Here is an 11,996-nt window from a genome sequence, read left to right on the forward strand (position 1 = left end):
TTCTTCAACTTTTTGGTCACAAATTATACTTTTATACTCAAACTTAAGATTCTATCTCCTTCAATCTACAAATCTCAAAAGTAAGAATATTTTCTGAAAAATTAAATATGAAGGATTTTCAGAGAGTAAATTAATGATTTCAGACAAGATGTTAAAGATAATGAATGAATGAATCTATATAATAAAACGCAATGGTGGATCATACTATTATTATATTTTTTTAAAGAATAAACATCTCATCTAGCTACAGTACACTACCCAATTGTGAAAAAAATGAAATAACAAAAATCTCACAAAACACACAAATTTACGTAGTTTGATAGTGTGATAGTGTGCATACATTCACGGATTAGATCAAGAATAATCATTATTTTCTGTTAAGTTTTATAGCCTTAAAGATCACTATTTATAAATCGAATGTTACCAAAACATAAAAAAATATTCCTAAAAAATAAAAACCCTTAAGAAAATTATTACATAATTTTCCTTTTCATATCCTTAAAAAATTTGAATTAGGAGGCGGCATTGCCCCTTTCACCACTACCCACTAACCAATTCACCCCATCGCAACTTTGCGTAACGTTACTCTAAAAAAAAAACCTCTGCGTAACGCAACAAAATATAAGATATTTACACAACACAACTCTTTTTCAACTTTATAAGATAAATGGTGAGTAATGTCTGTGGTTATTTACCAACTTGCTTAGTTTAGGTCATCATCAACTTATTGATTTCATTAAAAATAAATTACAAACAAAAAGAACAAAAAATAAGTTTGATTGCCCATGAAAAATAGGGTGAAAAATCATTTACATGAAAAATGATTTTCCATCCACCTTAAAAAATCCCACAAAACTTGGATTTTATTTTTCTACTTCTATCTATGAAAATGAAATCCAAATAGAAAAATGAAATCTACTAGTACTTTTCATCATCAAATCAAAACCCTAATTTCATCTCTTTTTCTTCTTTCCCACTATCACTATCAAAGCCACCATCACATTTACCCTCTTCGTCGTCGCCACCACCTCCATTGTTGTCGTCGGCCACGCCTTTTCTTTCTTTCTCTTTCTTCTTCCTCCACCCCTAACCCTCACTATCCTCCTTTTGCCCCAATCTCTTTCTCCCCCCCTTCTTCCTCATTTTTCTTTCATGATTTTGTCTAAATTAAATCAAATAAGAGAATTTACTTTTCCAACCCTACTCATTTTTCATTATTATTTTTCTATGAATTTCAAATTTCATGAAAAGTGACTTTCATACAATCAAACAACCCATGTAGAGAGAAGAGTAAATATAAAGTATTGTTAATTTAATGTGACATTAATTAGTTTTTTAATTATAAAAGTATTCTTACACTATTGTAACTTATTTTTAAATCATAATAAGAGTCATTGCATTGAATGATACAAGTGATTTCTAAAATATATATGTGAAAAGTAATGTAGACCCTCGTAAGCAATTTCAAAGTGATATTCCCCATTAAAAATAATCTCAGTATTATAAAAGACGGTTTCAGCGAGGGAAACTTGTATCAAACCACGCGCTCTCTCTCTCTCTCTCTCTCTGTGCTGAAGCTCTTGTCCTGCGCACCATCTCTCCCTCTCGTTCATCTCCTCTCTCTCTCTCTCTCCCGTTATCAGTCGAAGCTCTTAACCTACGCACTCTCTCTTCTCTGTGATAGAAATGGAGGCAGCGATGGGTTTGATGCGAAGGATCCATCCAAGCACGCAGAGACGGCTCTCTCTGCACTCCTCAGTCTCTTACCTGAACACTCATCCGATCTCCTCTCTCAAGTTGATCAGCCTCTCCAGGTTTTGTTCTTTTTTTCCCTTCTGTTGATCTATTTTCGTCAGATCTCTTCTTGATCTGTTGATTTCGCCCACTTTGGGGAGATTTTTCATATATATATATATATATATATATATATATATATATATATATATATATATTTACGTCTTGTAAATCAATAACCCTAGCTTGATTTTGATTTCTGTTAAGGTTTCAACAGTTCTGATAAACAAATTAAAGTTTGGTTGGTTGCTTTCATTTTGAATAATTTGTCTATGATTTTTATTTTCTGGTGGCAATTGGTGCATAATGATGGCTTGATCTCCTTGTATTTCTAGGGTTTTGAAAAAATTTCAAATCTATCTTTAAGCTGATCCTATTGATAGTTGTTCTTTTGTTGTTGTTGATGACATGATGATGATGCAGGGTTTTTCTTTTCTAGTAATTTCAAATTTGGCTCTCTTAGGGCGTATGTTCATCTTTCATCCCTATTTGAGCTTTCGTTGAATTGGTTTTCTTGTGGTTTGGGTTCAGGTTCTGTTTAGTGGTCGCAATGTTTGAATTCATTTCTGTCTCTTTGTGATTTCTTCAGGTTTACTTACTTGTCTAGTCTGCATTTTCAATCAGTTATATCAGTTCTTTGTTCGCATAGATAAGAAAATCTCATTTAATCAAATTATGTGATTGTATCTATACACACCTTTCAGACAGCAAAAATAAATCTGGCTATAGATCTGATTAAAACGTGGCATTTGGGATAGAAATTTGATGATTATCTGATCTTGTGCTGTCATTGGTTGATACTTGTTTCAGATAGCTTATATTGCTATTTAAAAAAAAAAATTCTAGCACACCGACTAATGAAATAAAATTAATATTACCCACCAAAACTAATTAGTTATGAAACAAAAAAGAATAGTAGAAAAAAGGGAACAGCTGCCATGACAATTTGACAAGAATCAACCTTTGATTTTTTCCTCGATCACTCACTCTTATTAGCCGAGCCCAAATTTTGGGATACGGATTTGTTGTAATTGGCATTTTATAATAAAAGGAATGGCAATATAGGCCCCCCTTTTTTTTTTTCAAAAACTTTTTTCTTGCTCACTTAGGTAGTGTGCTTTCTGTCCACCATATCCAGCAATCTGGTTGTGGTAGATAGCATTTTCAGCTTGAATTGGCCTATATAACTATCAACACAGTGTTCTCCTGTTCAATATCCTTTTTTTCTTTTTTGTTGATTTGCAGTTGTTGATGATGGGTTTCCATCCATTTCAAGTACATAGATAGCTGTGTCCTTGTAATTGTGGTATGACTTGGCTTGTGCAAATCTTGGATATGTATAGATGGTAGCCACTCTTTTGGATATGTTCATTTTTTTAATTACTCTCTGTTTTCTGTCTTTGATTGCTGAAAAACTTTCTTTGATGGATTGATGTTTTCTAGAACACATTTTTATGTTTGAATATCTGTTTCACAGGTCTTATGTGATACGGAGATTGGGAAGGAGTTTATTTTATGTGAGTACAACAGGGATGCTGACTCATATAGGTAAAAAAGCCAAATAACTCTGATAATGTTCATTCATGAAATGTGTTTACAGGGTAATAACATTGGAGTCTTCCTTGAAATAAAATTTAGATATTGACATGTTTTAATGTTCACTTGGAAAGGGAATGGTAATTGATAGAGCAAAATGGGACAAACCTGAAAACAACTTTGTGAAAGTAAAAAAAATTAAACAAAAAAAAAAAAACAAAAACAAAAGATACCCTCCCCAATTGGCTCCTTAACTTTTCTGATGTTATTTGGGGATTCTGAAAGTTTGTAGACGAAAAATTGTCTATCCAAACAAGCAGTTGGTACGCATGATTGTTGTTAAATGTAATTTTTTGGTAGATTCTAGCAACCTGTGTGGTTCAATTTTTGTTATAAGTAGAATGTGGTTTTCATTTTATCTTCCTTTTCTTGTCTTAGGTCTCCTTGGTCAAACAAATATCATCCACACTTGGAAGATGGAACCCTGCCATCTGCAGAATTGAGGAAACTGGAGATTGAAGCAAATGATGTCTTTGCAATTTACCGTGACCAGTGAGGTTCTTTACTTACCTCGTCCGTGACTTTGTCCACATTTTTTTCCCATCCTTTCACTTACCTAAAAAATACCTTTATTATTGATTTTCAAATAAGTACTTTACCTTGTCAGCTGTGCAAATAATGCCAGCTTGAAGAAGTTCAGAGGAATCGTTCTTTGTGTCTAAAAAGGTAATTGCAACACTTTTTTGGAAACTAAATTGGTAGGTATTATGAAGGCGGCATTTCATCAGTATACATGTGGGAAGATGATAACGAGGGTCTTGTTGCCTGCTTTTTGATAAAGAAAGGTCTGATTTTCTATTGAAAAGGTGCACTTTTCTGCAAACACAGTTTACATATATGTGTGTGTTTGGTTTGATATTATTTTGTTGGTGAAGATGGCTCAAAGACGGGGCAGGGACGCAGGGGTTATTTGCAAGAAGGTGCTTGGGATGCCATTCACGTTATTGAGGTGGTCGCTATTTGCTAAAGAGTTAAAAGGATATAATTAACAGAAGTGTTGTTTTTCTTCTTTTTGTTTCTGGTTACCTCTTCTCTTTGTAATGCTTATGCTTGGAATTATTAATCATGCTGAAACTTTCAATTCCATAACCAGGTGGGTCCAGAGGAAGAAGGAATAGCTCATTACCGCCTAACCAGTACAGTCATGTTATCATTAACAACAAGTGATGAGTCATCAGGAACTTTCAGTTTGTCGGGATCAATTAGAAGACAGGTACCCCCCTTGTGGCCTTGTCCATGATGGTTTCATTAGGAGGTCTTAAGCTTTTTTTACATTTTATGCTCATATAATTAGGAATTTTTCTCCCATGATTTCTCAGCTTAAACGACCTTGCTGGATGTGTATTGTTTGAACACTAGATGCCATCTATGCATATTTACATTTGCCTCAACTATGTTTTGTTTTGTAAAAGATGTACTATTGGAAATTTGCCGAAAAAAGTGTTCTAGTGGAAGATTAAGTGCTATTTCATTATTGAATTCTGAGTGTCCACAGGTTAGGCAATATCTTATGACTTTTTATTTTCTCGACCTGATTATTTATCATAGAGCCTAAGATCATAATGCTGGCCTGTAGGTTTGAGGTTTTTCCCCTATCTAAACTACTTCAACTGATTCTTAACCCTCTCTTTCTCCGCCACTTTTAGGGGCATCCATAGTCATTATTGTATCAAAATGTCCCATCTTTGTCATCCATTTCCTCCCTCTCTCCATCACCTTTAGGGGCATCCATAGACTCATTGCCATTTCAAAATGTCCTATCTTTGTCATCTATTTCCTCTTCCCGTCATTCTACCTCTTTATCCAATGGTTGCCTCGGTGACTTTTCTTTATCCAGTTAAGATAAAAAAAATATTCAACATATTAAATAACATGTAGGATTAACTATTTGCAAATTGTAATACTTAATTTATTGAATCTAACAGTCACCTCCGGTCTTAGGGCTCCATTTAGTTGTCTTCCTCTATTCCTACATTGTAGTAGTTTTCTTTGGCTATTGGTGTGCTGCTACCATCTCAATGTCATTGATATCGAGCTCATCAATGTCATTATGCCATGTTCAAGGCGCCGACTCTTGTCATTTCTGGTATTCATCATCTTAATCCAATCAAGTAGTGCACCATTATAACTCCTTTCTTCATCTTTAATTTTCTCTTCTACCTTCTATTATACAAAAAATACAGCAAGACTTTGAGCTTTTCTGGCTTCAACTGATTTCTCCTTTTGGTATGTGTATACTGAGAAATTAAAACACATTTTGATTACCACCTGAGCGGTGGAGCAGTGGTTGAATGACCTGGATGTGCTCCTAGGGTCGAGAGATTGAATCTCCCCACCCTCGACTTTACCCAGTGTGCCTTTTTGTGGTGGCAGGGCGTATTAGTAGGGATTAATCCCTCTTCCAACGGGAGTGGGGACACCCTTTCACCTAAAAAAAGGCACATTGATTAATAGGTGCAAAACATAAGTATTCTATTAAATAGTAATACTTAGTTTTACTTGAAGGTATGTACTGACTCCACATACTAACCTTTGTTTGCTTGTTTGTTTTTTGAACCCAATTTCTAAATTTTTGTAATTGTGCTTGACAATTTCTTTGAATCTCTGATGGTATGCTCGAATCACATAAATTTTTCTGCTGCTTTTTAATAAAATTTTCAACCTCCCTTCTTTTCAATAAAATCTTCTTTACTAATCTAAAAAGAAAAAGAAAAACAGAAAATAAGAAGCTGCGCAAATAGAAATGATACCTGTACGAGAACTAAAAGAAGCCACTCCTCTCTTGAGAAGAAAATCTTCTTCTTTAAACTTGAAATTCCATAAGCATAATATAAAGAAAATTATTGTGTTTACGTGGTCTTCATACTTCTTACAAGATAAACTCCTCGGTGAAGATTGAAAGATATATTTTGACTCGATTTAATGCCAATATCCTATGCTGTAGAAATTTTAAAATATTGCCACAATATGAAATAGCTTGCTTCAAACGTGGTAACCTATAGTTAGGAGTTCCATAATTTGTTAGCCATGGAAAGAGTTGCAGGAATCAAACGGTACCTGCTTGGTGTTGTATTTGAATGGGATTAATGAGAATATATGGAAGAATCGGCACCCAGTTCTACGATAGGCCTGAAGTGCTCGAATTTTAATCAAATAGCATAGTTAGCCTCAAACCAACACCATACGAAGCTGGCGATCTGAGAGTGCACCTGAAATGGAGCCCTTTCGAACTACCAAGTTGAGATATCCTCCCATATCCGGCTTATAAAGGGTTCAGGTACGAAAGCTATGTATGATTAAGCTTGAGACACAAATTGTCCACCTGGTATGTATTTGTGATCCTTGATATTGAAGTCATTTTCCCATGTGTCCAATGTTACCCTTATGGTCATAGAGAATTCAGAATTAGAGGGACTGTGTGCTGCACTAGTCGTGGTGCATGTTAAACATGACTTGGCATGAGCATTCCACTCTGAGGAGCTTTATTTGTCTGTAGAATTCATGCACTTCGCCCCAAACTACGCTACATGCCAAATCCACTATCTCTCGAGATAACCATATCCTTTCGTTGAAAGCCAACTCAGACAATGACATACTGTACCCTTATGTGACTGCCTGACATGTGCATGCATGGTGGTCGTACTTAACCTTGTGGGCCAATGGACCAATGATGCCAGTCTGTCATCTGGGCATTGTCCTATGGCATGCCCGAATTCTGATGCCACTGGGAATGCATGATGAACACACCAGTATATCACCTCAAACTAACCATGGATTGCACCAAGAATGCTCTAGGCATGGCCAACATGATAGCCACTGGGGGGGGGGGGGGGGGGAAGGGGGTGTCAACCACTCCTGAAGGATGTGGCAACTTTGTGTTTGGTGGAAAGGGAGCATTGAAATTGGAGCCCAATCACACTGGGCTACAAAGGATAAAGCTTGCTTCGCAATAATAACAAAAATTGACGCCGCTGTCCACTCTCCATGTGGCTTCTTAGAGACTGACACACCGTGCTGGGGGGGTGGGGGTCAACCACTCCTTAAGGATGTGCGACTTTGGGTTGGTGGAAAGGGAACATTGAAATTGGAGCCCAATCATACTGGGCTAAAAAGGTGCTTGGGCCACCCATAAAGCTTGTTTCAGAATAATTACAAAAATTGATGCTGTCCACTCTCCACATGGCTTCTTAGAGACTGACACCGTGCTGCTTGTAAAACAAAGGCCTAAGACAATGCTGTCATTCTCCCTTTCAATCAACACAAGGAAACAAGAACTGCCCTGCAGTCTCATCCCAATCTTCTTGAACAGTTGCAATGAAACACACATAGGATGGAGGCTTTTTTAGGTAAGTTAGGAGTCTCCTTTGCAACCTCCACCTGGCTACTACAGACTCCGGAAAGAGTTTGAATGACTCAAAAAATCCATCAGTGAGGAATTCCAAAAATCGTCACCAACTTCGATTATTTTTTGGGGATTTGGAGTTGGAGAGGTATCCTATTCATGTTTGGTCACCTTACTTTAAAGAAAATAGTAGTGTCCCCAAACTGAGGTCCCTTTGAAGTTAATTCTCTTGCATAAATCTCCAACGGAGAAAAGAGCATGACTCTACCTAACATGAAAGGGAAGAAGGTGATGAAGTGTTTGAGATAAAATGTTTGCAGTTTGCTCAAGTCAATCAACAGCATGCCGATTCATCCCTAGAGGGCTCACCTCTTAATTTATTGTCTATGACCAGGGACCAAAACAACCTTATTGACTGCAATAGTTTGTCCCGATCTTGCCGATACCTCCGGGATATTTCTTCTCAAAATGATTCTGAACATTTGAACTGAGGATTTGGGTGCTGGATTTGAGGCTTTGCGTGGATTCCATTTGACGATATGTTCATGGTTCTCCCACTGCTAGCAATCCCTCGCCTCTATCACACTGCGAAAATTCTTCGTTTGGACTTGGAAAAGCTTTCGAGAATGGAAACCTTGAGGAATTCTAGAATCTCTTGTTTCTTTGCTATATTGGATGAGTGTTGTTATGCACCTATGAAGCCTCCACCGGGATGCTGTTGAGCCATAAGGAGCTTTGTGGAAAAAACAAACTTTAGTTTAGAAACCCAGATCCTTTTGTGTGATGAATTGCTCATCCCTCGGTTCCAGTTTTCAACTCAAAAGAGGATAGATTTTTGTTGCACCATCACAAATCTGTCAGTCACCACTTCTGAATGCCCTAGAAGAAGCTGGAAAAGGCACATAAAGAGTTGCTTAGAACAAGCGCAGCCTCAAGGACAACTCAGAGAAATCTTGAATCTGGAAAGAACAAAGATGAATTTCAATATCTCAATAATTGATGGATCGTCTCTCAACCGTGAACTTCCCACAACTTTATATTTCTGAAGAAGCTAAAGGGCTTGAGGTATTGAGGTCGGTGGAGAGAAATCTGGGAATCCTGAGATTTCTGACAAGCAGAAGGCTCGATCAGAGACTAATTTATTTGAAGACTGATTTGCTGGGAATGTCTCTTCCCTCATATATAATAATCATATGCTTCATCATTTAAGAGTGGTTTCTAATCACAAGAAAATGATCTCTATTCGGCATAATGTACATTGTGGGGGACATTTCTGGCATGGATGTGTGTCAGAACCATAGACACTTTTCATCAAGATACGAGTGAGATCTCGATGAAAGCATCTATGTTTCTGACTTCTGAAACATATCCATGTCAGAAATGCCCCTCACGATGTACATTTTGATGTTACTTCAGCATTATCCTAATAACTATCATCAACCACTTATTAATGGTATGGTGTCTGACAAAACTTTACAACTGTGCACAGATTCTGAACTCTCTTCTGTTAAGCTTTCTATTTATCCTCCAAGAAATTTTTGTTGGTTATGATTCGATTTTTTCTTTGTTGCTGACTCGGGGTATTTGAGTGGGAGGTTGTTGAAGACCCCTCATCAAAATTTGATTTATTTCTGAATTCATTATTTCATTTCAATATAGTAAACATTTAAGGACGTGCCTGTTACATGTGTAGAGTTCTCTGAGGTTTTATTTACCCTTACCATTATGAAGTTGTAGGATGGTGAATGCCTGGATCCATTAGACAACAAGGTGTGCAGGATTCATCTATCACCTTTTCATGGATCCTAAGATATATCTTCGGTTGGACCATACATGATTGTATGGTTACCGAGAAAGGTCAACAGATTGGCTGACTGGATTGTTCATCAAAGTGATTGTTGACCTAGAAGACCTCTTAGGGTCTTGGATCGTTGTATGTAAATGAGTTCGCCCTCGGAGTCTTGGTGATGCACTCATGTTGGAGGTGTACCTAAGCATTCCATGTTTCTATTTTACCAATAATCTGAAAACCAAATTTGATATTGTTAGAAGTTTTTGAAAGAGCTAATTATTTATTTATTTTTATTTTGGTTTTATGCTGTTATGTGGATGGTTTGCATGGTGAGTTCGCATTCACCAAAATCAGCCCTTCAACTCATCTCCATTTGGGACTAATGGATATTTGTTGTTTGGTGTGTCAAATTTAGTGTCAATATCAATGGGTCAAGTCTAATATCGTAACGATGCTTTGATGTTGTACTTCAAATGGAAATACAATTATTATTATTTTCTTTCGCAGATGAATATGGACCTTGCAACCTCAGAGGGTCACCTTTGTAACATGGGAAGGATGATAGAAGAAATGGAGAGCAAACTTAGAAACTCCTTGGATCAGGTATTTTCCACCCATTCATCCTTTATTTCTTCCCAAATTTATTAGTTCTTCACAAATAACTAGCTTGTTTCTTCCTCATAGAAGGGTATTAAAGAATACTGTGATCGCATTAACTTTGTCTTAAAGTTGAGTTCTTAGGCTGGTAGTATAATTACCTCAATTTTTGGAGTGAAATATTGAGTTAATGAGACTCCCTGAAATTGACAGGTCTATTTTGGGAAGACAAGGGAGATGGTTTGTTGTCTGCGACCACCATCTGAAGTGGCGCAATTGAGACTGCCAGACAACTGAGATTGACATGTTCAATAATAGTTCGCTCCTCTCTTCAATTCGTCAATATTCCAAGAACTATGGCCTTTTCAGATATTTTGCATGTTACACTTGCTATAGAAATGTTACAATTTGTGCAGTTTTGATTCTGGACGCTAAAATCCTGTTTTATAAGTGCCTTCTCCTTTGCTATGAACCTTCTTTTGGCCGTGCTATGGCATGAATAAAGATGGGTGGATGCTTCTCGGTTTATTCTATGTTCATATGTACTTTGAACAGTGTAATGGACTAATTGAATCATTAGCTATGAATATTGTCATTTCGGATGATCCGTGGCCATACAATTATTTTCTTGATTATAAAGTCAGTATAACCACGTTCTGCACCAGGTGCTATGACTTAAGTGTGGTGATATTGTATATCCTAGAGTCAACTTAGGACTTGTTCGGAGCAGCTGTGCTTTCTACAAAAGTGCTTCTATAGAATCAATTCTATTTGAATTACTCGTATAAGGATTGTGACATGTTGCCGCATTATTTATTTATTTATTTTTAAAGTGTTGATGAAGTGCTTTTCTAGTTCAGAAGCACTTTTAGAAGCTGTTATGTTAAGTAAAAAATAAGCTTCTACCTTATGTTTTTTATTAAAGATACATGCCTCCAAGAGAGAGATTTTAGTTAATACATATAGATAAGTAAGGATATTTTGTTTTTGCAGCAAGAAGTTAGTTTGGTCAGTTTTGACTTCTGACCTACTTTTGGCGTCTGTAGGAATCTAGAATATTGGCATCTATGAAATGCGTTAATGGATTCGGATCTAAATCCATCCCCCCAAAAAGTTGTGCCTATACGAATCCTCATTTGTTGAGTAGCTCTATTATGCATCGGTTGTGCCATTTCCATCTATAGATGATACAACCCTGAAATGTAGGGCAGTCCAACTATTTAAAACATCGAACAACTTAATTTTGATAATTTTTGACAAAATTTCTAAAAGGTTGAAAATAAAAAAATAATAAAAAATCAACATTTTGCTAATTTTCCGAAATTTCTATTGTATATTTGATTTTATGCTAATCAGGGACCTCCTCACACTCCCACCATGACAAAATAAATACACATCCATGTATTTTCAATACAGCAAGTCTGAAACAAACAATTTCATCACCACACCATCCACCCATTCAAAGGGCAGTGGTCAATACTTGTATCCTCAGTGATGCTCATTACTCTTCCGTCACCTCATCATCATCAATTTCCTCTATCTCCATCCTCGGAACATTTGGAATCTTGATGAGTATATTGAACTTTTGACCCAAGCATTGGTGAGATTGAATTTGAAGGTATTTCATTTTTATTTAATTAGTCTATCATGGAAGACTAGATTCAAATATAGTATATATCATCATTTTGAAAATTTAAGGGAGGTATCTTTAATTTTACCAAAATTGGGAGACTTACTGCAAAATTATATCAAATCCACCCAATCACAGTGGGAACCACTAAATACAAATTTCAGGTCACTTGATTGGATAAAATCCAAATATTTTATGCCCTACACACATTACCTATATAAAGTACAAACCGTCACATGCTGCTA

At 36.3% G+C, this 11,996-nt stretch overlaps 1 protein-coding gene across 1 annotated transcript; it reads left to right on the forward strand.

Annotated features, from left to right (window-relative positions):
* Window positions 1-1,727: 1,727 nt before the first annotated feature.
* CPB (Subunits of heterodimeric actin filament capping protein Capz superfamily) lies at window positions 1,728-10,723 on the forward strand. The gene is made up of 8 exons (XM_086434907.1): window positions 1,728-1,814; window positions 3,272-3,342; window positions 3,769-3,882; window positions 4,093-4,175; window positions 4,266-4,339; window positions 4,484-4,603; window positions 10,032-10,127; window positions 10,335-10,723. The coding sequence occupies exons 4-8, from the start codon at window positions 4,124-4,126 to the stop codon at window positions 10,416-10,418; spliced, it is 426 nt and encodes a 141-aa protein (XP_086291033.1). The 5' UTR covers window positions 1,728-1,814; window positions 3,272-3,342; window positions 3,769-3,882; window positions 4,093-4,123; the 3' UTR covers window positions 10,419-10,723.
* Window positions 10,724-11,996: the final 1,273 nt, after the last annotated feature.

The sequence above is a fragment of the Akebia trifoliata genome, chromosome 3 (assembly GCF_017979445.1).
Source record: "Akebia trifoliata isolate Shusen 1 chromosome 3, ASM1797944v1, whole genome shotgun sequence".
In the NCBI taxonomy this organism is placed as follows: Eukaryota; Viridiplantae; Streptophyta; class Magnoliopsida; order Ranunculales; family Lardizabalaceae; genus Akebia; species Akebia trifoliata.

What these genes read in the sequence shown, in the direction of transcription:
- CPB (XM_086434907.1), top strand. Translation starts at nt 4,124, where the DNA reads ATGTGGGAAGATGATAACGAGGGTCTTGTTGCCTGCTTTTTGATAAAG. An exon ending in CTGCTTTTTGATAAAGAAAG is followed by an intron (nt 4,176 to 4,265) that starts GTCTGATTTTCT and finishes TTGTTGGTGAAG; the next exon opens with ATGGCTCAAAGACGGGGCAG. An exon ending in TTAGAAACTCCTTGGATCAG is followed by an intron (nt 10,128 to 10,334) that starts GTATTTTCCACC and finishes TGAAATTGACAG; the next exon opens with GTCTATTTTGGGAAGACAAG.